Source organism: Microcaecilia unicolor, chromosome 1 (assembly GCF_901765095.1).
Source record: "Microcaecilia unicolor chromosome 1, aMicUni1.1, whole genome shotgun sequence".
NCBI classification, from domain to species: Eukaryota; Metazoa; Chordata; class Amphibia; order Gymnophiona; family Siphonopidae; genus Microcaecilia; species Microcaecilia unicolor.
In genome coordinates this window covers 634,559,310-634,583,755 of record NC_044031.1, presented here as the reverse complement: position 1 = coordinate 634,583,755, position 24,446 = coordinate 634,559,310, and the positions used below count along the sequence as shown (strand labels likewise).

At 43.7% G+C, this 24,446-nt stretch overlaps 1 protein-coding gene across 1 annotated transcript in view; it reads right to left on the bottom strand.

Moving 5' to 3' along the window:
• Positions 1-24,446, bottom strand: part of DTX4 (deltex E3 ubiquitin ligase 4) — a 55,579-nt gene that overhangs the window by 27,198 nt on the left and 3,935 nt on the right. Inside the window, exon 2 of the mRNA XM_030221161.1 lies at positions 1,472-2,192. Within this exon, the coding sequence (XP_030077021.1) occupies positions 1,472-2,192 (721 nt within the window). The remainder of the gene's footprint in view (positions 1-1,471; positions 2,193-24,446) is intronic.

The window sequence follows — 24,446 nt, the reverse complement described above, 5'->3', positions numbered from 1 at the left end:
AAAATGGCTCTTATAAAACGATTTAGGACTATAAAATCCTAAGTGGCGTAGAATGGGTAAAAGTGAATCGATTTTTCACTCTTTCAAAAAGTACAAAGACCAGGGGACACAATGAAATTACATGGAAATACCTTTTAAACCAAGCAGGCAAAAACTTTTTCACTCAAAGAATAGGTAAACTTGTTGCAGGAGGATATGGTAACAGCGGTTAGCATATCTGGCTTTAAAAAGGTTTGACTACATGGGGGAAGAGTCTGCTTGCCCCGGGATTTGTAGCATGGACTGTTGCTATTAATTAGGTTTCTGCCTGGTACTTGTGACCTGGCTTGGCTACTATTTGAAGCAGGATACTGGGCTAGATGGACCATTGGTCTAACCTAGTATGGCTAATCTTATGTTCTTATGCAAGGAAAAATGTATGTACACCTTCAATGAATTTTCAAGATGGCACACAGATATTCCCAGGGATGGATTTACAAAGTATAGGAATATATACATGCATATGTTTATACCTTCTCCAGAGCAAGTGCATGGCTTCGCTGGGAGTCATTATAACAGCTGATTTTACTGAGGCACTGAAGTGCTTTTCTTGACATTTTTATATATGCGCCTTTTATACATCTACCCTTTAAATATCTATTTTTATTTAGATACGTTTTATTATTTTGATGTCACACCTTTCCTGCTCTATGAGCTTTTGACTTACACAGACCAATGTCTTGTACAAAAGACAGTACCGTCATTGCCGTGGAAACTCACAGAAGGGGACATCCCAATGGCATCCACTGATCTATCCCTTGCTTGTCTGCAAGTTCAGAGTCTACAATGGTTGCTGTGGTGACAGACTAAGACTTGCTAGAATTTCACAGCAGCTGAGACAGCGGGAGGAAAAGGGCATTGACTCAAATGCAATTCCCTTATCCTCAGTGGGGAGAAGGCAGCTATGGCATTCTTGAAAGACTTTTGTTTCACAGCGAAAGAAGAGGGAGGAGGAGGAGGATTTTCCCCTCTTTGCTCTCACTCCTCTGTAAGAAAATTTTCCTTGGGTCATTTAAGAGGGCAAGTGAATTTATGGCCAACAAAAGAACTTCAGCAAATGAGGCAATGAAAAGAAATACAGGGAAGGGGAGAGAGAGAGAGAAAAAGAGAGAGAAGCCTTGTGTCTCTGGGCCCAAACTCTCTTTCAGACATTACAGTTTATAAAAATGTGTTGTCATATATAACAAAAACATTTCTACAGTGTATACACCATACCAGTTTAAATCTGTGCAAAAAGGATGCTGCAGTCCCTTGGAGAAGCACATAGGAGGAGGCTGCATAGGGGAATCGTATGTGGATACTCAGCTTTGGGGGGGTGGGGTAGAATGTGGGGTGAGGAGACAGGGCAGAAGAAAGATAGATGCTTAAGCACCACATTCACATCAATGAGAAAAACACTGATGTTGCCCAGGGCATAGAGAGAGAAACTCACCCAGCAGCGATGAGTGCTTTGGACTGTGCCATGGCAATGCAGTGAAGGTGGTTGTGGCTCAGGCTCTTTCTGTTATTTTGGCTCTTCTTGTATTTGATTTCCATTGGGTTAGTCACTGTCGTAACCACTGTCTGAGCTGGCACGCTGGTTGCCTGTTCCTTATTCACTTGGTTTACCACAGTTTGCTTCCGGCTCCTGATGGTCTGTGCAGATTGGGCAGGCACCACATCATTTACCAGAGTTTTGATGCCAGCAACAGACCGATGTCTGGGCCCAGTTGGGGATACTCCCTTCACAGCAGCCTCAGTAGTGGGAGAAATACTGCCCATTACATTCTTCACCAGCAGGCACTGTGGGCAAGTACATGGCTGCTTTGGGGCTGGCTTGCTTGGAATGCCGGGGCTGGCCAACCAGGACTGCAACTTAGGCCATGAGCCTGTCAACAGCGGATACACCAGGTCCTGCCGCCAGCGCAGGCGGCGCTTCTGCCGAGTCTGGTGGTTGATCTGCAACATGGTGGTGAAATCAATGATGTAGCAGAAGCCAATGGAGGAGAGGTCAATCCAGGATTGCTGCTTCTCAAAGGCACACTGGATAAAAACGATGATTTCCATATCATATGGCGTCCACACGCCACCATCACTCTCCCATTCCCACACTACACCCTTTCCTGGTGCAGAGGATGGGTCATAGTAACGGCGCTGCACAGGGTGAACTGCACCTGCAAAGAAGAAGAGAGACATCAGGCAATGTTTTCAGCAGTAACTGCTAGAGTCATATTGTAGTAATATATAGCGAATGACACGTGGGCTTGATGGACCTTTAGTCTGTTCCAGAATGGCAACGCTTATATTTTCTTTTAGGTATGTTAAAACTGTAGTGTTTTATGTACCATTTATATTTTAGCTATCTGTATATAAGAATATGGGCGATTCACAAATAAAATTAATTTTAAAAAGTACAACACTCCCACATTAGGGAGCCCCATAAAATAACTACTAAAACACCCAGAGCTAGAAAAAAAAAAGCCAACTGCCTCTGCAAATTCCACAATGTCCATTCTCCCTCCTTTTCTCTCTCCTCTACATGACCTACCCCTGTCGGATTATTTCTTCTCCTGTATCTACTCCCTTTTTCTTTATTTTATGGAGTTCCTTTCTGTGGTCTAGGTCCTGTAAATGTCAAAAAAAAAAAAAAACAGGTTAGGATAAAGGCTGGAACGGACTTTGATGGTGACTCCTGGTGTTGGGAAGTAGACCAGTGCTAGGTGGATTTCTATGGTCAGTGACCCAGAATTGGAAGGGAGAGACAGAGATTAAGTATGTCACTCTTAAAACATGAAGATGTGGAACCTGTGCAGAGTGCCAAATTTAACTCTGGCCACCTTGATGTGCAGACTAGATGGACTATGCAGGTCTATCTGCTGACATTATTGAATTTACATTATAAATAAACCGCTCCGATAGGCTTCTCTTGAGCAGTATATCAAGCTCACTAATGAACTTGGAAACTTGGACAAATATATTCCTGATAAATGCTGCACGAAGAATGAGTTTCCCAAACCAATTTAAGAAGGTAACCCCACATGGCCTATAATTAGGACATTACATTCCACAATACACTGGAATGTACGTGGCTTAGCTAAGACATGTCCCTTCAATTGGATTGAGGCTGACAGCAGATTCCTACCAACCCAGTTCACCTCCACCCCTGACTCCTTGGGCCCTCTCTGTACCACCAACCCTTCCCCTGCTCCTAATCCTACCAGCGACTGACTAATTACAGGTACCAAAATATATCAGCAGAAATCTGTCCTGAACGCTCTCTCCAGATACCAAGACAGAGTTCTGCAGCAGTGCATGCATTCTTGCAGTCTGGAATGACAGCAGATGGTGAATGGACAAGGGGGCAAGAAAACATTCAATTACCCGGTCATAATCTGATCTTCACAACCCAAAGAATAGAAAAAGATATGCAGTGAGAGCTGTTCCCAGCAAAGTCACACATTTTCTCTCAGAGTGACTGCTAAGGAAAGAAGCTTAAAAAACAAAACAAAACAGAAAGTGTTGTTCTTCTCCCCAAAACACAAGTTGAGCTTCATTATGATAAGGATTTGGCAAGGAAAGTTTCTGGTCAGATCCATTGGGAGCATAAAAAACACTGAACCCATTGTCTAACCAGATGGAGAGGAAAGAGGGAGCTGAAGAATAAACCTGGGAAACTCATTAGCAATGACCGATTACCCACCCACCCACCCTTTCCCTAGGTCAAGCGAACAGCTCAGCAAAGAAAAGGCCAGCTGTTAGTGCCCTGACAAGAGAAGAGAGCTTCAAACAGCAGAACGGAAGAAACCACAAAGAAATCTCAGAAGCGGCATTCCAAGTGAAAAACCAAATCCGAGTCTTCATTTCGGAGTCTGTGGCAAGGAGGCAATCATTCCCATAGCTCCATACATAAAGGTAACCAACCTTATCCATGAATACTACTTACAACAAATCCACACCAACCCCCCCCCCCCCCCCCACACACACATATATACATATACCCACCCCACAGATGGCTGACAACTAGGAGTGAATTAGGGTAGCGCTTCACTCACAGGATCCCTGCGTTCCATATCCAGAGGTGTGGGGGGGGGGGGGGGGGGGAAAGAGATCATGGGCCCTGTTCCAGGATCAGCCTTTGCTAGACAGTTCATGTCATGAATCACATAAATTTTTACACACACTGGAGCCAATGTTCAACACGTTTGTCCAAGTAACAGAGTTGAACCCAGCAAAATCTGTTGCTATTTGGCTGGCCAGTTGAACAACTAGACCTGCAGTGGCACCTTCATTGCCCAATTCTACAATTCAACTAGTGAAGTCTTAAATATTATTTGTGACCAGTAATTACAATTTGCACTTTATATTTCCACCGTTAGTTCCAGGCAATTCAGTGCATCTTGGATAAAAATCCCTAGCGGACAATCCTTCAACTGCTGGTCACATCCCATTCGCACTATTGCAAAGTTGCTCTAGCTGGCCTGCTACAATTCTTGTTGAAACATCTTCAATCTGTTCAAAATATAGCAATTAGAACTCTTTGCAGAGCACACAAATTGGATCATGTGTCACCTTGCTCTATCAACAGCATTAGCTTCCCATTCATTACCATTATCAGCTTAAAACTCTCCTACTTACACAATACACTTTACAAAGACTTTCCTTTGTATTTTTCTTCTTTGTCAGTGCCCTACAGGCCATCCTGCATCTCCCTTTATACTTGAAATGGCCTCTTCCTCTGGTGCGAGAGGGATTGGATTTGACCTGTGATTCAGCATTTTCTTGCACCAGTATTGTCGAATTTTCTATCTTGTGACAGCATGTATCAGGTTTTAGACGGTGCTGGGAAGGAGCCGGCCATCTTGGTACATGTAGGTACCAATGATATAGGAAAAAGTGGGAGGAAGGTTCTGGAAGCCAAATTTAGACTGCTGGGTAGAAAGCTGAAATCCAGATCCTCCAGGGCAGCATTTTCAGAAATGTTCCTCCCCATTCCATGCATAGGGCCCAAGAGACAGGCAGAGCTCCGGAGTCTCAACATGTGGATGAGGCAATGGTGCAGGGAGGAGGGTTTTAGATTTGTTAGGAACTGGGCAACATTCTGGGGAAGATGGGAGCCTATTCCGAAAGGATGGGCTCCACCTTAACCAGGGTAGGACCAGGCTGCTGGCATTGGCATTTTAAAAGTGAATGGGGAAATTTGACAAGTTGAAGAGTAGCAAATCGCATGGACCGGATGGTATATATCCCAGAGTACTGATAGAACTGAAAAATGAACTTGCAGAACTATTGTTAGTAATATGTAATTTATCTTTAAAATCAAAACAAGGTACTGGAAGATTGGAGAGTGGCCAATGTAATGCTGATTTTTAAAAAGGGCTCCAGAGGTGATCCAGGAAGTTACAGAACGGTGTGCTTGACGTCAGTGCCGGGCAAAATGCTAGAGACTATTATAAAAAACTAAATTACACAGCATATACATAAGCTTGGATTAATGAGACGAAGCCAACATAGATTTAGTAAAGGGAAATCTTGCCTATCTACTACATTTCTTTCAGGGGTGCACAAACATGAGGATAAAGGCAAGTGGGTTGCTATTGTGCTATCTGGATTTTCAAAAGGAATTTGACAAAGTACCTCATGAAAGACTCCAGAGGAAATTGGAAAGTCATAGGAAGTAGTGTTCTATTGTGCATTAAAAACTAGTTAAAAGATAGAAAACAGAGAGGTACGGATAAATGGTCAGTATTCTAAATGGCGAAAGGTAGATAGTCGGGTTCCACAGGGGTCTGTACTGAGACCACTGCTTTTTAATGGGAATAACAAGTGAAGTAATTAAATTTGCTGATATCACAAAGTTATTTGAAGCTGTTAAATTGCAACAGGATTGTGAAAAATTGCAAGAGGACCTTACGAGATGGGGGCATCCAAATGGCAGATGACATTTAGTGTGAGCAAGCACAAAGTGATGCATGTGGGAAAGAGAAACCCGAACTACAGCTACATTTATTTTATTTATTTATTGCATTTGTATCCCACATTTTCCCCACCTATTTGCAGGCTCAATGTGGCTTACAATACATCATGAATAGTGGAAATATATAAGAAAATATACATTTAGTATTACATAAGGATATAATCTGATATATACATGATGGCAGGTTCCACATTAGGAGTCACCGACCAGGAAAAGATCTAGCTGTCATTGTTGATGACATGTTGAAACACTCTGCTCAGTGTGCAGAGGTGGTGATGAAGCAAATAGAATGTTAGGTATTAGGAAAGGAATGGAAAACAAAACTGAGGATGTTATAATGCCCTTGTATCGCTCTATGGTGCAACTGCACCTCGAATACTGTGTGCAATTCTGGTCACACCATCAAAAAAAGAAAAGAAAAGATATAGCGGAATTAGAAAAGGGACAGAGAAGGGCGACAAAAATGATAAAGGGGATAGGACTACTTATCTATGAGGAAAGGCTAAAGCAGCTAGGGCTCTTCAGTTTGGAGAAAAGATGGAAGAAGGGAGATATGATAGAGGTCTATAAAATAATGAGTGGAGTGGAACGGGTAGATGTGAATCGCTTGTTTAGCGCTGCATACGTCTAGTAGCGCTATAGAAATGATAATTAGTAGTAGTAGTATTTACGCTTTCCAAAAATACTAGGACTAGGGAGCATGCAATGAAGCTACAAAATAGTAAATTTAAAATGAACCAGTGAAAATATTTCTTCACTCGAGTAATTAAATGCTGGAATTCATTGCCAGAGAATATGGTAAAAGCGGTTAGCTTAGCGGGTTTAAAAACGTTTTGGATATCTTCCTAAAAGAACATACCACATACTTCCTAAAAGAAAGATGCACTTGGGAAAATCCACTGCGCTGTTTGATGTAGTCAATAGCTCAGCAATAATAGGTCGTCATAAAGATTGGCAAGGTCTCCAGAAGAAGCCTTTGCGAAACGGGTACCGTCGGGACCTTTGCCAGTACTTAAAGGAATATTTAAAAAATATATATTTGCAGTGATGATTGTGCAGAGTTTATGGAATAACATGAATCTATCAAAGTGAAGCCATCTTGCTGTGCAACTGAAGTTTAAAAAAAAATTATTTAGTTGTTGGTAGAAATTTGTTGGGGAATTAAAGTTTTGAAATTTTGATCTACTTAACTTTTTTTGGGAGGTTTTTCTAGACCAATGATTACATGTTTGACGAATCACGCATAAAGGTGGCTATAAGCCCCACTATTGTGGATTAAGGTCTTAATGAGGTCTTTTCCTCCTCATTTTTGAAAAACAGGAATTTTGTTTCCTGTATGTTTACCATATTTTGTGTTTAGTACTGTTCAAATATGGCACTGCTTATGTTCTCTATTAAAAAAAAAACTAATTCAATCTTGCCTTTTATTCCACAGGTTAAGTTTTACTCAGATAAATCCAGCAAGGCAGGCATACATATGTATCTTTCCAATATAAAAACTAAATTTTACATATTTCTTGCTTTCTTGGAGTTTTCTTTATCCTGTCAAATTATGGTAGTCCTTTCCTATGTATTTAATGTTTATGTTTTGGACTGTAAACTGCTTCGACGTTTCCACTAAAGCCATAATTATAAATACAAAATAAACCATAAACTAATCTTAGTACCCAACCCCACCCCCAAAATAAATAAATACATAAAAATCCAAACTCTGCTGCAGATTTGGTTTTTGCCGAAACCAAAAATCCTAGTTTCGGTTGTCCTCTAATGCAAACAAGATTTCTTAAATATAAATAGTATCAGAAAGAACCTCTAGAGGATGAGAAATCTTCCTATAACCTTTACCAAGTAAAACTGGTTGAAGGATAGGAAACAGAGAGTGGGGTTAAATGGGCAGTATTCACAATGGAGAAGGGTAGTTAGTGGGGTTCCTCAGGGGTCTGTGCTAGGACCACTGCTTTTTAATTTATTTATAAATGATTTAGAGATGGGAGTAACTAGCAAGGTAATTAAATTTGCTGATGACACAAAGTTATTCAAAGTCGTTAACTCGCGACAGGATTGTGAAAAATTACAAGAGGACCTTACGAGACTGGGAGACTAGGCGGCTAAATGGCAGATGACGTTTAATGTGAGCAAATGCAAGGTGAATTATAGCTACGTCATGCAAGGTTCCACATTAGGAGTTACGGACCAAGAAAGGGATCTGGGTGTCGTCGTCGATAACACACTGAAACCTTCTGCTCAGTGTGCTGCTGCGGCTAGGAAAGCGAATAGAATGTTGGGTATTATTAGGAAAGGTATGGAAAACAGGTGTGAGGATGTTATAATGCCTTTGTATCGCTCCATGGTGCGACCGCACCTTGAGTATTGTGTTCAATTCTGGTCGCCGCATCTCAAGAAAGATATAGTAGAATTGGAAAAGGTGCAGCGAAGGGCGACTAAAATGATAGCGGGGATGGGACGACTTCCCTATGAAGAAAGACTAAGGAGGCTAGGGCTATTCAGCTTGGAGAAGAGACGGCTGAGGGGAGACATGATAGAGATATAAAATAATGAGTGGAGTGGAACAGGTGGATGTGAAGCGTCTGTTCGCGCTTTCCAAAAATACTAGGACTAGGGGGCATGCGATTAAACTACAGTGTAGTAAATTTAAAACAAATCGGAGAAAATTTTTCTTCACCCAACATGTAATTAAACTCTGGAATTCATTGCCGGAAAATGTGGTGAAGGCGGTTAGCTTAGCAGAGTTTAAAAAGGGGTTGGACTGTTTCCTAAAGGACAAGTCCATAAACCGCTACTAAACGGACTTGGAAAAATCCAAAATCCCAGGAATAACATGTATAGAATGTTTGTACGTTTGGGAAGCTTGCCAGGTGCCCTTGGCCTGGATTGGCCGCTGTCGTGGACAAGATGCTGGGCTCGATGGACCCTTGGTCTTTTCCCAGTATGGCATTACTTATGTACTTAAGTACTTATAACAGAGGTCACAAACATCTTATGAGAAAATTCTAGCTTCTCTGGATAGAAGAAAAGTGCACAAGTACAGGAAGCTTTCTAATGTTATTAAAAAAAAACACACATAGGAAGATTGGTGTAACTGCACCTCGAATACTGTGTGCATTTCTGGTCATTGCCATCTCAAAGTAATAGTGGAATTAGAAAAGGGCGACGGAATGATAAAGGGTATGGGATGGCTTTCCTGTGAGGAAAAGTTAAAGCAGCTAGGGCTCTTCAGTTTGGAGAAGAGACAGCCAAGGATAGATATGATAAGAGATCTATAAAATACTGAGTGCAGTGGAAGAGGTAGACATCAATTGCTTGTTTACCGTTTCCAAAAATACTAGGATCAGGAAGCTACTAAATAGTAAATTTAAAACAAACTTGAGAAAATATTTCTTCATAATGTGTAATTACACTCTGGGATTTGGTGCCAGAGAACATGGTAAAAGCAGTTTAGCAGGGTTTTTAAAATGTTTGGATAATTTCCTAAAAGGAAAAAAAAAGTCCATAAGCCATTATGAAAATGGACTTGGGAAAATCCAGTGATTATCTCTAGGATAAGCAGAATAAAATCTGTTTTACTGATCTGGGATCTTGCTAGGTACTTGTAACCTGGATTGGCCACTGCTGGAAACAGGATACTGGGCTTGATGGACCTTCGGTCCGTCTCAGTATGGCATCGCTTATGATCTTATGAAGAAACTCCAGATAAGCAACAGCACAGAAAAGTGAAATATGTACTTATATAAGAATGTACAAGTAACTTGATAGGAATTTGTCCTTCATAATTCAAGGATGGTAAAGAAAGCCTCAAAGAGTCAGGAAGAGAGACCCTGATATTTGCCCTTGACGCTCATCGAACCTACAGGCCATCTATGGGAAGAGATCCACTTCCCCAACAAGAAATGTATCAACAAAAATCTGCTCCACAGAACCAGGACATGACAAGGGCAAACAAACCAGGTACAAGGATCAACAGAAAATGGGATGAATTACTAATCCGAAACAGTGTTACTCGTAATAAAGAAGGCAAGTATAACCCCCAGTTTTATAGGCTTTAGCTAGGTGGCTGCCTACTGCTTGACCTGTGGAGTGGGAACTGGGATTACAACCAATTTATGAATTTCAGGACCAAGGCCAGGACCGGATTATTCCAGAAGGAGGAATACGTAGTTCAGATTTATATTCCTCCACACAAATAACTCAGCCAACTCCAACGAGTTTGAGCTGAACCAAAATTTACTAAATGTCTATTGAAAATGTCTATTATTGTAACAGTGGCAAGGCACATCCATATGTATCCAATAGAACTTCAACTGTAAAAAATATATTAAGTCTCTTCACATCTGTATTTCAGTAATGTTTTTCTCTTTTCAACACCTAAATCCCATCACCGGTAGTAGCAGGGGTCAAATCAGTTCTCCTTAGTACAACTCCTACTGCCAGGTGCAGATAGGAATAGCAGCTCTCCTTAATAAGATCAGTGCTGTTATCACTTACAATTTGCCAACACTCTTAATGGAACAACCCATGGAGACTGGGCTCCAAATGGTGACTGATTAGGATCCCCTTAGATGAACTGGAACCTTACAGACCCTCCGGCAGAGGTGATAAGCGCTTTAGTCCTTCAGCCTTAAGATGCTTTATTTCTGAAGCACAAGGTTTGTGGTTCAGGTGCCTTGTTGGATATCACAGCAATACCCGTCATCCCAATTGCAATGGACCCAAGAGGTACAGGCCTAGGATATTGCTAAAGATGGTTGCCTGTAAACTTAAGGCTCACTTAAGTCCTTTTTAATACCTGTACCCAATTCCATCAGTCCAGGAGGCATGCAATATCATACAGATCAGCCGTGATTTATGGTATGGCTTTTGGAAATTCATCCTTTCATGACTTCTTCTGGGAGTTCCTCCAATAATGCAAAACTGCAAGCCACACCGACATGCTTTCTAGGTATTAAGACCAGTGTCTTATACTATAAGACACCCCAGAAATCACGCAAACATGTCAACTGGTACCTAGTCTTTATGAATAGAGACGAGAGCCAGAACCTCTAATTTTTAGGCTTTACATTTGTTGCTTTCCAGTGATGAGGAGTTCACGAACAGTATCAGCTATCTCAGTCTCTCCCTGTAGGCTGTTTAGCCTTGTTCTGCAGAGATGTAGGTGGAGCACTTTGTTGGGGAACTTCCAAACTAGTTACATTTACATTAACATACAAACCGCCTTATTTTCGAAACAGAAAGACGCCCATATTTCGACCCAAATCGGGAGATGGGCATCTTTCTCCCGTGGGTGGCCAAATCGGTATAATCGAAAGCCGATTTTGGGCGTCTTCAAATGCACTCCATCACGGAAACAGCCAAAGTTGATGGGGGCATGTCGGAGGCGTGGTGAAGACGGGACTGGGGCGTGGTTATCGGCCGAATAGAAATGGGCGGCTTTCACCAATAATGGAAAAAAATAGCCGTTTTTAGTGAGAATTTAGGTCACTTTTTTGGGACCCTTTTTTTTCACAAACAAGTCCCAAAAAAGTGCCCTAAAAGACCAGATGACCACTGGAGGGAATCGGGGATGACCTCCCCTGACTCCCCCAGTGGTCACTAACCCCCTCCCACCAAAAAAAAAAAAGAACTTTAACAACTTTTTTTCCCAGCCTGTATGCCAGCCTCAAATGTCATTCCCAGCTCCATCACAGCAGTATGCAGGTCCCTGGAGCAGTTGTTAGTGGGTGCAGTGGACTTCAGCCAGGCGGACCCAGGCCCATCCCCCCCCCCCCACCTGTTACACTTGTGCTGGTTAATGCTGAGCCCTCCAAAAACCCCCAAACCCACTGTACCCACATGTAGGTGCCCCCCCTTCACCTCTTAGGGCTATGGTAATGGTGTAGACTTGTGGGCAGTGGGTTTTGGGGGGATTTGGGGGGCTTAGCACACAAGGGAAGGGTGCTATGCACCTGGGAGCTCCTTTACTGTTTTTTGTTAATTTGTAAAAGTGCCCCCTAGGGTACCCAGTTGGTGTCCTGGCATGTGAGGGGGATCAGTGCACTACGAATCCTGGCCCCTCCCACGACCCAATGCCTTGGATTTGTTGGTTTTTGAGATGGGTGCCTTCGGTTTCCATTATCGCTGAAAACCGATAGCGCCCAGCTGAAAAACGGCCAACTCCTAGGCATTTGCCCCACACAACCCGTATTATCGGAAAAAAAGATGGGCACCCATCTTTTTTCGAAAATATGGGTTGTCCCATTCTCGGAAATAGGCGCCCACGGATACAGGCGCCCATGGAGATGGGTGTTCGCGTTCGATTATGCCCCTCAAAGTGTTCCGCAGAGGGGAGCCAGTATTATTATTAGCATTTGTATAGCGCTACCAGATGCACGCAGCGCTGAACACCTGATACAAAGAGACAGTCCCTGCTCAAAACAGCTTACAATCTAAATAATACAGACAGACAAGACAGTTACCGGTGAGGGAAGTAATGGGTGAGAAGGAAGGAAGGGACAAGGGGAGGGCAATTGAGTAGTGGCTAGGAGCTAAAAACCAGCAGTGAAAAGGTGGGTTTTCAGCATAGATTTGAAAACAGGTAGAGATGGAGCTAGACGTATAGGTCCAGGAAGTCTATTCCAGGCATAAGGAGCTGCGAGAGAAAAGGAGCGAAGCCTGGAATTAGCAGTGGAGGAGAAGGGGGACGACAAGAGAGATTTGTGCAGTGAGCGGAGTTCACGGGCAGGAATGTAGGGAGAGATGAGAGTGGAGAGGTAATGGGGGGCTGCAGAGTGGATGCATTTAAACAGAATGCAGAAGTGGACAGGGAGCCAGTGAAGTGACGAGGAGTGGGCTAGTGTGGGTATAACGATTCAGTAGTTACAGATAATCTGGCCAGGAAAGGAAGCAATTTTCTGCCTTAGAGCGATTGGCTTCATGAATATTCATTCTGGACATACTGAAAACCTGACTGCCTGGGGTGCCTACAGGACCAGGTTTGGGGACCACTGTAATATGGAAAAAGGATGGAATCCAACAAAAGCAAAACTTAAATGACCTTGTACTGGAGTGAGCTTTGACACCAGCTTCAGATATTAGAAAGTAAGACTAATGCTGGGCAGACTAAGGTTTGGGTCCTGTAAACGGCAAAAATGGATCAGGATCGAGGCTAGAGTGGGCTTCAACAGCAACTCCAGCAGATGGGAAGTAGGATCATTGCTGGACTTCTATGCAGGGGCGTATCTGCGTGGGGCCACAGGGGCCTGGGCCCCCGCAGATTTCGCCCTGGCCCCCCTCCCCGCCGTCAACCCTCCCCCGCTGCTTACTTTTGCTGGCGCCGAGGTCCGACCCGCAATCTCCGTTTTTCGTCTTCCTCCGTGGCCATGCTTCCAGGAAGTAATGCTGCAGTGCTGATTCGTTGAATCCAGTTCGGCGTCACGCCGAACTGGATTCAACGAATCAGCACTGCAGCATTACTTCCTGGAAGCATGGCCACGGAGGAAGACGAAAAACGGAGATTGCGGGTCGGACCTCGGCGCCAGCAAAAGTAAGCAGCGGGGGAGGGTTGACGGCGGGGAGGGGGTGGAGAGAGGCGGCGGCGGCGGGGGGGGGGAGGGAGGGAGGCAAAAATGTGCCCCCCCTCTCTGGCTGTGGCCCCCCCTACCGCCGGATTCCAGATACGCCCCTGCTTCTATGATCTGTGCCCCAAAATTGGTAAGGAGAGACCGAGATTAAGTAGAGAAGTGGAGCCTATGCAGAGAGCTAGATTCAACTTTGGCTACCTTGATGGGCAGATTGGATGGACCAATTTGACAAATTGAAGGATAGAAAACAGAGTAGGGTTAAATGGTCAGTATTCTCAATGGAGAAGGGAAGATAGTGGGGTCCTCCAGGGGTCTGTACTGGGACCGCTGCTTTTTAACATATTTAAAAATGATCTACAGATGCAAGTAACTAGTGAGGTAATTGCATTTGCTGACGACGCAAAGTTATTCAAAGTTGTTAAATCGCATGAGGATTGTGAAAAATTACAAGAGGACCTTATGAGACTGGGAAACTGGGCGGCTAAATGGCAGATGATGTTTAATGTGAGCAAGTGCAAAGTGACGCATGTGGGAAAGAGGAACCCGAACTATAACTACGTAATGCAAGGTTACACGTTAGGAGTCACCGACCAAGAAAGGGATCTCAGCGTTGTTGTTGATGATACATTGAAACCAGTGCATTTTTTTTCTAGCGAAAAAGGTGCCAATATTCAAATACCATGCCCCCGTTCAGGGGTGTGGTGATCACTGAGGGACCCACCCCACAATAGCCAGGCCCCCTGCAACTAGTCACAGAATCTATGACAAGGCAGAATTGGTGTGTAGGGCCTGAGCTCTTTCATTAAAACTTGGGGACCATGGGTCAATTTTACCAGACAATGGAAAAGGTCCCAGTACTCAGTACACCCAAGTACCCCCTCAAAAAAAGTCCTGGTTGAAACCCTCTGTTCAGTGTGCTGTGATGGCTAAGAAAGCAAATAGAATGGTAGGTATTATTAGGAAAGGAATGGAAAACAAAAAAGTGAGGATGTTATAATGCCTTTGTATCGGTCCATGGTACAACCGCACCCCGAATATTGTACTGAATTCTGGTCGCCGCATCTCAAAAAAGATCTAGTGGAATTAGAAAAGGTACAGAGAAGGGCGACGAAAATGATAAAGGGGACAGGACGACTGGGACGACTTCCCTATGAGGAAAGGCTGAAGCATCTAGGGCTCTTCAGCTTGGAGAAAAGATGGCTATGGGGAGATATGATAGAGGTCTATAAAATAATGAGTGGAGTGGAACGGGTAGACGTAAGTTGTTTGTTTACTCTTTCCAAAAATACTAGGTCTAGGGGGCATGCGATGAAGCTACAAAGTAGTATATTTAATACAAATTGGAGAAATGTTCTTCACTCAACATGTAATTAAACTCTGGAATTCCCTGCCAGAGAATGTGGTAAAGGCGGTTAGCTTAGCGGGGTTTAAAAAAGGTCTGGACAGCTTCCTAAAGGAAAAGTCCATAGACCATTATTAAATTGACTTAGGATAAACCCCCTGCTATTTCTGGCATAAGCAGCATAAAATGTATTGAACTTTTTTGGGAGCTTGCCAGGTATTTGTGACCTGGACTGGCCACTGTTGGAAACAGGATGCTAGGCATGATGGACCTTTGGTCTGTCCCAGTGTGGCAATACTCATGTATGTACTTATGACCGCGCAGGTCTTTATCTGCCAACTTTTACTATATTAATACGACACAGCTTTCTGAACTTCATAGCATTAAATTCAGAATTATTTTTTGTTCCACCTCAGAGAATGGGCTAGAAGGCCTGTAAGGAGTGGTGGTATCTTGGGATGTTGCAACCCCAAAGCAATATGACTTAGTAGTTAGAACCTCACAGGCTTCTGACAGAAATGTCCTGGAAGCACAGGTGAGATAGAGGTACCCAGGCTGCCAGGATGTTATGACAGGGGGACTCATTCTCAAGATGAAATGCTCCAGATGGAATAAGGTCATGGCTAGCCTGGTACAGTTTGTGTTCAATGTGGATTGAGTAGACACAGCTTAGGAGAGAACTCTTGGATTTCTGGGCACTGTAGGGTTATTTTCCCTGTCTCTCTTCTCTGCTAAGCCTGAGGCCTGGTTAGGCCTGAACCATTTTCTCTGAAACAGATTCTGCATTTCTTTCCTGGCATAGCTGTGACCAGTGGCGTAGCCAGACATCCAATTTTGGGTGGGCCTCAGCCCAAAGTGGGTGGGCACAAAATTTTCTCTCTGCCCCGCCCTTCCTCCCCCTATTCTCCATCTCTCCCCCAGCACCTCCCAACTCAAAATAGAAACAGAAACACTTTAGTTCATGAGGAAAGTGACATCTGCTATGCATATTTCTCAAGCTATCATATTTCAGTTAAGATTCAAAATAAAATGCCTTTTCTACCTTTGTTGTCTGGTCATTTTCTTTTTCCATCATGTTGATCCAGTTTCTCTTTTGAACTTTCCAATCTTTCTGCTATTTCTCCTTCAAGCAGCTGCTGTCCATTTGTCTTTTTCTCCTCTCTTGTTCCATTCCCTCACTTCACTTGCCTCTGACATATTAACTTTTCCATATTAGCTCTTTCCTCTTTTTATTTTCTTCTCTGTCCACCCAAATTTTATCCTAACCCCTTTTCCTTTGTTTTACTTTTCAGATACCTGTCAGATTTCCATGTCCTTTCCACACACTAGTTCTCCTATTCCCCATCTCTCTACTTCTCCAGCCATCCATTCCCTTCCATCTTCAATCTATGACCCATTACCATATTTCTTTCCCCTGTAATCACCATCTTCCTCACATTTATTTCCTTACCACCCCCTTGGCCTCTCCCACATGGTTCCACCTTTCCCAGTGTCTCTCTCCCTCCACCCTTCTAGCCCAGCATCTGCTCCCTCTCTTCTCCCCACTCCCCAGCCTTCACCCCCTCCCAGCATCTTCCTGTCACTTCTCTCTTTCGTCTTGCCCCCCTCTCCTGTGATCCAGTGTGGCCAGGATTTCCCCCACTCCTTCCCTGATGCCCACACACACACACGTCCAGAACCTTTCCCTTCCCTTCAGCCCGCTCCCCTTTGTCTTCCTCACCTCCCCCCAAAACATCCAGAATCTCTCCCTTCCCCCACACACGTCCAGAACCTCTCCCTTCCCTTCAGCCCGCTCCCCTTTGTCTTCCTCACCCCACCACACGTCCAGAACCTCTCCCTTCCCTTCAGCCCGCTCCCCTTTGTCTTCCTCACCCCCACACACGTCCAGAACCTCTCCCTTCCCCCACACACATCCAGAACCTCTCCATTCCCTTCAGCCCGCTCCCCTTTGTCTTCCTCACCCCCCCACACATGTCCAGAACCTCTCCCTTCCCTTGCAGGGTGAGCAGACCACTGTCTTCCTCACCCTCTCCCACCCCCGCCGCAGCACTTGTATTCGATGCTATCGGCGCTGCCTCCTCCACCTCACAGTCTCTGTCTCCGTCCCCCCCCCCCCCCCCCCCGTGGCAGCGCTTATAATTTGCTACCGGCGCTGCCTGACATCACAGACGCGGAACTGACGACCTGCTCCAAGACCTTCCCTCTGCCGCGTGCGTTCTTCTGCCCTGCATAAACAGGATGTTGAATCAGTGTGGCAGAGGGAAGGCCCCGCCCCCGGAGCAGGACGTTGCGCCGCGTGTCAGCTGTCAGGCAGTGCTGGTAGCAAATCGCAAGCTGCTACGGGAGTGGGAGACGGACTCGGAGACTGTGAGGTGGAGGAGGCAGCGCCAATAGCGTTGAAGACAAGCGCTACTGCGGGGGTAGGAGAGAGTGAGGAGACACGGTGACATCTGGGTGGGCCTGACCAAAAACTGGGCGGGCCTGGGCCCACCCAGGCCCACCCGTAGCTACGCCCCTGGCTGTGACGATGATATTATCCAAGGACGTGTTTACTTGAAACTAGCCATCCAGTTTATCTCCTGGGAAGGTATGTAGGAGCGTGCTTCACAGAGACAGCGTCTCTGGGAACATCTGTGAACCATGGAGGGGAGTTTGGTACTACTGATAAGCTGCTCTTGCAGGGAGCCCATAAGGCCCCTCATTGTCATGTACTATGTAACCTGGACGGACAATTCGTAATTGGTCCATGTTGGTCATCTGTGGACCCAGAGGGCAGTGCCAAAGCTGGGAAGGGGAGAGAGAAAGAAAGAAGAGGCAGAGAAGATTTAATGATGTATGCATCACACTCAGGCGAGTGACTGATTTGCCCCAAACATCTGTGAACTGTAATTCCTGTAAGCACTGCGTACGTCCGGTAGCGCTATAGAAATGATAAGTAGTAGTAGTACTTAGTGCAGTTCTTCGCAGCTCTGTGGTTTTCTACATACAGAGTAAAAAAAGCTGCGCAGAGCAGTGACCTTGGGCTAAATCCTGATTAGTAGGGTCTCGCAGGGGGAATTCTGCTAGAGCCTGAAAGAGGAGTAGATTCATCACCCCATCTGGACTCGGAGGGTGAGAGAAGCAGGAACTTTCCTCTTATGCTCAGGACTTAGCTAGTTTTGGTCTTTGCCTGTGAAAGACAGGTTTTACTCAGATATGTGGTCATTAGCCTACTTTAGCTGCTAAGTTAGTAATATCTTCTCAAGATATGTACTTATTATACAACTACAATATAAGTATGGTCATACTGGGACAGGTTGAAAGTCCATCAAGCCCAGCATCCTGTTTCCAACAGTGGCCAATCCAGGTCACAAATACCTGGCAAGATCCCAAAACAGTAGAATACATTTTATGCTGCTTATTCTAGAAATAAGCAGTGAATTTTCCCCCAAGTCCATTTTAATAATGGTCTACGGACTTTTCCTTTAGGAAGCCATCCAAACCTTTTTTTAAACCCCACTAAGCTAACCACTTTTACTACATTCTCTGGCAACGAATTCCAGAGTTTAATTACACGTTGAATGAAAAAATATTTTCTCCGATTCATGTACTACTTTCTAGCTTCATTGCGTGCCCTCTAGTTCTAGTATTTTTGGAAGAGTAAACAACTGATTCATATAATATATTCTGTGCACAGTACATATGTTTATATATTGTTCTGGCATTATTTCTTCATTGGTGGACAGCCTAATAAGAATCTAAGGCTAATTTATGCACCGATCATATCCTTAGCAATACGAGTCCAGAGTAATTGCTGTCTAAGTGATTCTGACATACAACAGTGCCTACAGCACAGACTAAGAAGTGGGGCAATTTCCACTAAATTTACGTAGAGGAGTGTGGTAGCCGTGTTAGTCCACTCTTAAGGTTATCAATAGAAATGAAACAAAATAAAACATGGAAAAGAAAATAAGATGATACCTTTTTTATTGGACATAATTTAATACATTTCTTGATTAGCTTTCGAAGGTTGCCCTTCTTCGTCAGATCGGAAATAAGCAAATGTGCTAGCTGACAGTGTATATAAGTGAAAACATTCAAGCATTACTATGACAGTCTGACAGGGTGGGAGGATGGGGGTGGGTGGGAGGTATGCATGGGGACATCAAAGCATATCATTGATATTCTAACAGGATGGGTGTGGATAGGTGAGGGGTGGGGTGATCAACAGATACCACAAGATACCACCGTATCTGCTCTGACCCAGGGGACAGAGACAGACACCTTAAAAGCCTGACTGCATCCTTCAAACAGAAAGGCTACAACCCCAAAATAATCTCCAAGAATATTGCCTCCTCCCTCAAAACACCCAGGGAGAATCTGCTACAGTACAAGGAGAAAAAATCCACAGACAGAATCCCCCTTGTAGTGACATACAATCCAGAGCTGGAAAAACTGAGGAAAATCATAAGAGATCTACAACCTATACTCCAGGAGGATGAATTACTGAAAGAGATATTCCCATCCCCACCAGTACTGGCCTTCCAACAGCCACCCAACTTAAAGCACAAGCTAATCAGAAGTAAACTTCCATCACAGTCTGAAAAGGAACAGAAGGGCACACTTCCCTGTAATTTATCCAGTTGCAAACTATGCCAAAATATTTCACAGGACCCCAAAGTCATCTACAAAGGAAAGATATTCAACATAAAGGGATCTTTCACTGGCTCATCTTCCAATGTGGTATATATCATTCAGTGTAAAAAATGTAACGAAGGATGCTATATTGGAGAAACAGGCCAGATGCTTAAGACAAGATTCAATTTACATAGACATCACATGAACAATACTGGTGCCAGTAGGGTTCCCACACCTGTTGGTCAGCATTTTACAGGACCAGGACACTGTACCAGTGACTTCACAGTGAGAACCCTGAAAGGTAACTTTAAAACCATACAAGAACGCAAGACCTTTGAAGTCAGAATGATTGAATATTTTAACACCCAACAGAAAGGACTTAACAAGGAACTGGGGTTCCTAGCCCATTATAAACCATAAAGCTGTATGTCTCTGTTGATCACCCCACCCCTCACCTATCCACACCCATCCTGTTAGAATATCAATGATATGCTTTGATGTCCCCATGCATACCTCCTACCCACCCCCATCCTCCCACCCTGTCAGACTGTCATAGTAATGCTTGAATGTTTTCACTTATATACACTGTCAGATAGCACATTTGCTTATTTCCGATCTGACGAAGAAGGGCAACCTTCGAAAGCTAATCAAGAAATGTATTAAGTTATGTCCAATAAAAAAGGTATCATCTTATTTTCTTTTCCATGTTTTATTTTGTTTGATTTCTATTGATAACATTAAATTTACAGATGAGGTTGATCTTCCATCTTCAGAGTCAGGGTTTCTTGGACCCCGTGGATCAGTAGCTAAGCAGTAAGAGTGCAGCAGATGTTGATCATATAGGGCCAGATTTACATTTGGTGCCGAAAATCAACAGAGGTGGAAAATGCGACTACATGTATTCTATAAACCACACCTAAAGTTAGGCATGGTTTTCTATAAACCACACCTAAAGTTAGGCATGGTTTACAGAACACGCTAGCATCATTCATACGACTAAAATTTAAGCGCATTTACACCAATGAAAACCAGGTAAGTGGCCACAGCTAACTTCAGGCATGAAACGGGTTATTCTGCGTGTAAATTTTAGGAATGCCAATGACCCGTCCATGCTCCTCCCATGGCCATGCCCCCTTTTGAGATATCCGTGCAGTAGAATTTATGCAAACTACTTTATAGAATACACTTAGCGAGGTGTGTATGTAATTTCTAATTAGTGCTAATAATTGCTTGTTATCGGCATTAATTGGCTTGTTAACCAATTGAGTTGTGATTTGAATGTGCATCTCAAGTTACACTATATAGAATTTGAGAAACAGTACCTTCCATGTAAAAAAGTGACGGAGAAAACCAGTGCTTCATAACTCTTTGAGGAGTACAGTATTTAATGTATGTAGTAAAAAAATAAGAACTTGAGGTAAAAGAGACATTACAAAAGCCTGCTCTAAGAAAATTAAAGTGTGGCAAACGAAGCCCCAAGTAGCACTGGAACCAGAATTTAAGTTGTTAGATTAGGAAGGGAAGCAGTATCCAACCTGCAACTGATCCTTAAACAGAGCAACATGAAAAACAGAAGAATGTGGAAGATAAGGGAAACTTGAGGTCAAGGGTTTTGACTACATGAAAAAAACATTCAGGAAGGCAAAGACCTGGGAACATTTCTATAGAGACAGAATCAACCTCCTGTTCCAGAAAAAGGACCTGCATGTAATCCTTGATATAATCAAAGGAATCTTAAGACTTACATGAACTGACATTTTCTTCACTGACATTCCAAATGACGGACTCCCCCCCCCCCCCCCCTTCTTAAAAAATAAGAAAATTAGCACTGCTGGACTTGTCAGGAATAACCTTATCCCAAGCTGAGCTGAAGCTATAGCAGAATGCCAACAGCATGGAAGCCAAGCCAAGAATTTTGAAATTTGGACTCCAAGTGAACTACAAAGTCTTGCAGCTGTCTCCCAATAACGTTGCTTCAAAAGAAGCTTCATGAAAAAAAAAATGAAAACAAAAATGACACCACTATAGGAAGGGACCATCTGTAAGAGTTCCTAAGAAGCTCTGAGGAAGAATGCCAAATGTCCACTAAAGCTAGCAGTTGCAGTTTGTAGAAGTGTGCCTGGTGCACAGAAGGAATAAATAACACCAGAAGCAGCAATGCGAGTAGAATACTGCCTTCACAGGTTCTGAGTACAGTGTGTAACCACAGGCTTGCCAAGTTCCACTATAGAATCTAAAAGGTGAGGCAGAACAGCCCACCTTTGGAAGGATGAAACCAACTCTGTGCTAAAGCAAAAAAGGTTAACTGGAAATCACTCTGTATATAATGTATTCTCTAATAAATTCCCCCTCCCCCCCCTTTCAGGACCGGAAAAACCCTTTAAATCTGAGTGTAATATGCAAGTTATTATTCCCCCAATAATCGCCCATCACCAGTCATAACCTTGAAAAGAGGTAAGATCTGTCTAGTTATCATGAGCGGGTGTAGGGTAGAGGAGAGAAATGCCTTGGGTGCCCCTTCAGTTCTTTTTGTCTGTGGCTGTGTCAAGTAGCTCTCTTCACAGCACCTCAAGTTTTTTTTTCTTTTTACCTCTGCCGACTGCTTCCTTGTTAGTCCCTCACTCCTCCCCTCAACCCTAAGAAGAAAAAAAAGACTGCAGCAGGGGCGTAGCCAGACTACAGATTTTGGGTGGGCCTAGGTAAGAAGTAGGTGGGCACCAAATGTTCTCCCCCACCACTACCACCCAAAAAATATCTCAGCTGGCAGGAAAATGCTTCTTTCCACCTTGGCAGTCTGCAGCAGGCATGCACTGAAAACTGAGCATGCGCAGGTGCCAGTATTGTGGAGAGTAGAATTTTGTTACTATCAGGGGAAAGTCTTCAGCTGGCAGAGCTTGTGTTGGGTGGGCCTGAGCCCTAAGTGGGTGGGCCGTGGTCCACGCCACTGGACTGCAGGAAAGTTTAAAACAAATATACTGCTGCTTAGTGGCGCGCTCTGTAACAAAAGACCTACAGAACCAAGACCATGGCTCCACCCTCATCACCTTCTCTGATCCTGCTCCACTTCAGCCTGGCACAGGGGTAGCAGTAATTCAGCAAGTAAACAGCAGCGGTAAACAGAAAGGAAAAAAAAATAAAGAGGCACTGCTCAGCCAGCTGTAAGTAAACAAACCCACAGTGACCCTGTTTTCAGTAATGCTATTGTGAAGTCAGCCTCTAAAGCTTCCCTGAAACACAAAACTCCCCCTCTTCTTTCAGGAGGGAATCCCCCTCCCACATGGCAGAAATCCAGTCATGATAACAATTCTTAGCCCAGTAGAGCAATTTACCTTTGTTGTTCTTGTTCAAAATGATGTAAATTTTAAAAAGTCTGTACAGCAAACCCAAACACAAATGAACCTGTCTGGTCTCAGCCGTAATCTCCTCTTTCTCCAGTAATTTAGCTTAAATAATGTAAAAGCATGGTTAGGGTATTGTTTCACTCATTTATTTCAATAATTAAACATTGTTAAACACTTCAGCTGTCTGCTGGTTGTCTGTTTGTCTTGTGAGACCAATTTCAGGCTTCCTAAAAAACTGATGGTCCTCCAATAATAGCCCACCCTGACTTCAGAAAACCCAATGTTTCAACTAATAGCCTGGGCGATTATTAGAGAATATACAACAACTTAGCACATTGTAACTGGCTCACACAAGACCAAGTAGCAGGATGGAACATACAGAAATACCCTCTTTTCAGAGGGAACTCCCTCACACACTGGACTGAAAAACTCTGCCAGAGAGATACAACCATGTAGAAAACAAGACCCACTGCTTTAATTGACAACAATTCTGCTGAAATCCAGCAATTTAAACAAAAAACACACACCATTCTGAGCTCCCTCAGGAGTTGATAAACAAAAGCTTGTGGGAACAGCAAAGAATTGTGAAGCTGAGAAAAATGCTTTCTCCATTAACTTCCAAAAGTTGTTGCCTTTGGAGGGGATGTAGCATGGTCAGGGATTTCCCTGTACTGCCACTGGTGTTCTATGAGACTGCCTGGCTAAAAAGAAAGTGTGCTCAAAGAATAATGGGAAACCCATGTTGAGCTCCGGCAGTCCTGTATATGAGCCAAACATCCAAGTGCTACAACCAGAAGTAAACTGCTTCTATAAACCACTGAAGCAACAGTGTGAAGATACAGAACCTTCTGCCAGACACCTCAGGTTTATCTCAGAGAGCTGTAATAAATGCAGCCCCAACAGCTCCAGAGGAATTCAAAAGTAAAATAAAAAAGTCACTGCCAGCGACAAAGATTAGATGAAACCAGAGCTCCTTCTGGAAAGCCAGAACTGAGAAAGGATCTCCCATCATCCACAGTGAGTAAATATAAGGGTCCTTTTACTAAGGCATGCAACAGTTTCAGTTTTGGAGGCCGTATCTGGCTAAAGATGTAAAAAGACTGGAAGCGGTGCAAAGAAAAGCTACGAAAATGGTATGGGATTTGCGTTGCAAACCGTACGAGGAGAGACTTGCTGACCTGAACATGTATACCTTGGAGGAAAGGAGAAACAGGGGTGATATGATACAGACGTTCAAATATTTGAAAGGTATTAATCCAAATACAAACCTTTTCCGGAGACGGGAAGGTGGTAGAACTAGAGGACATGAATTGAGGTTGAAGGGGGGCAGACTCAGGACTAATGTGGAGGAGTAGCCTAGTGGTTAGAGTGGTGGACTTTGGTCCTGTAGAACTGAGTTCGATTCCCACTTCAGGCACAGGCAGCTCCTTGTGACTCTGGGCAAGTCACTTAACCTTCCGTTGCTCCATGTAAGCCGCATTGAGCCTGCCATGAGTGGGAAAGCGCGGGGTACAAATGTAACATAAATAAAATAAATGTCAGGAAATATGTTTTTCACAGAGAGGGTGGTGGATACGTGG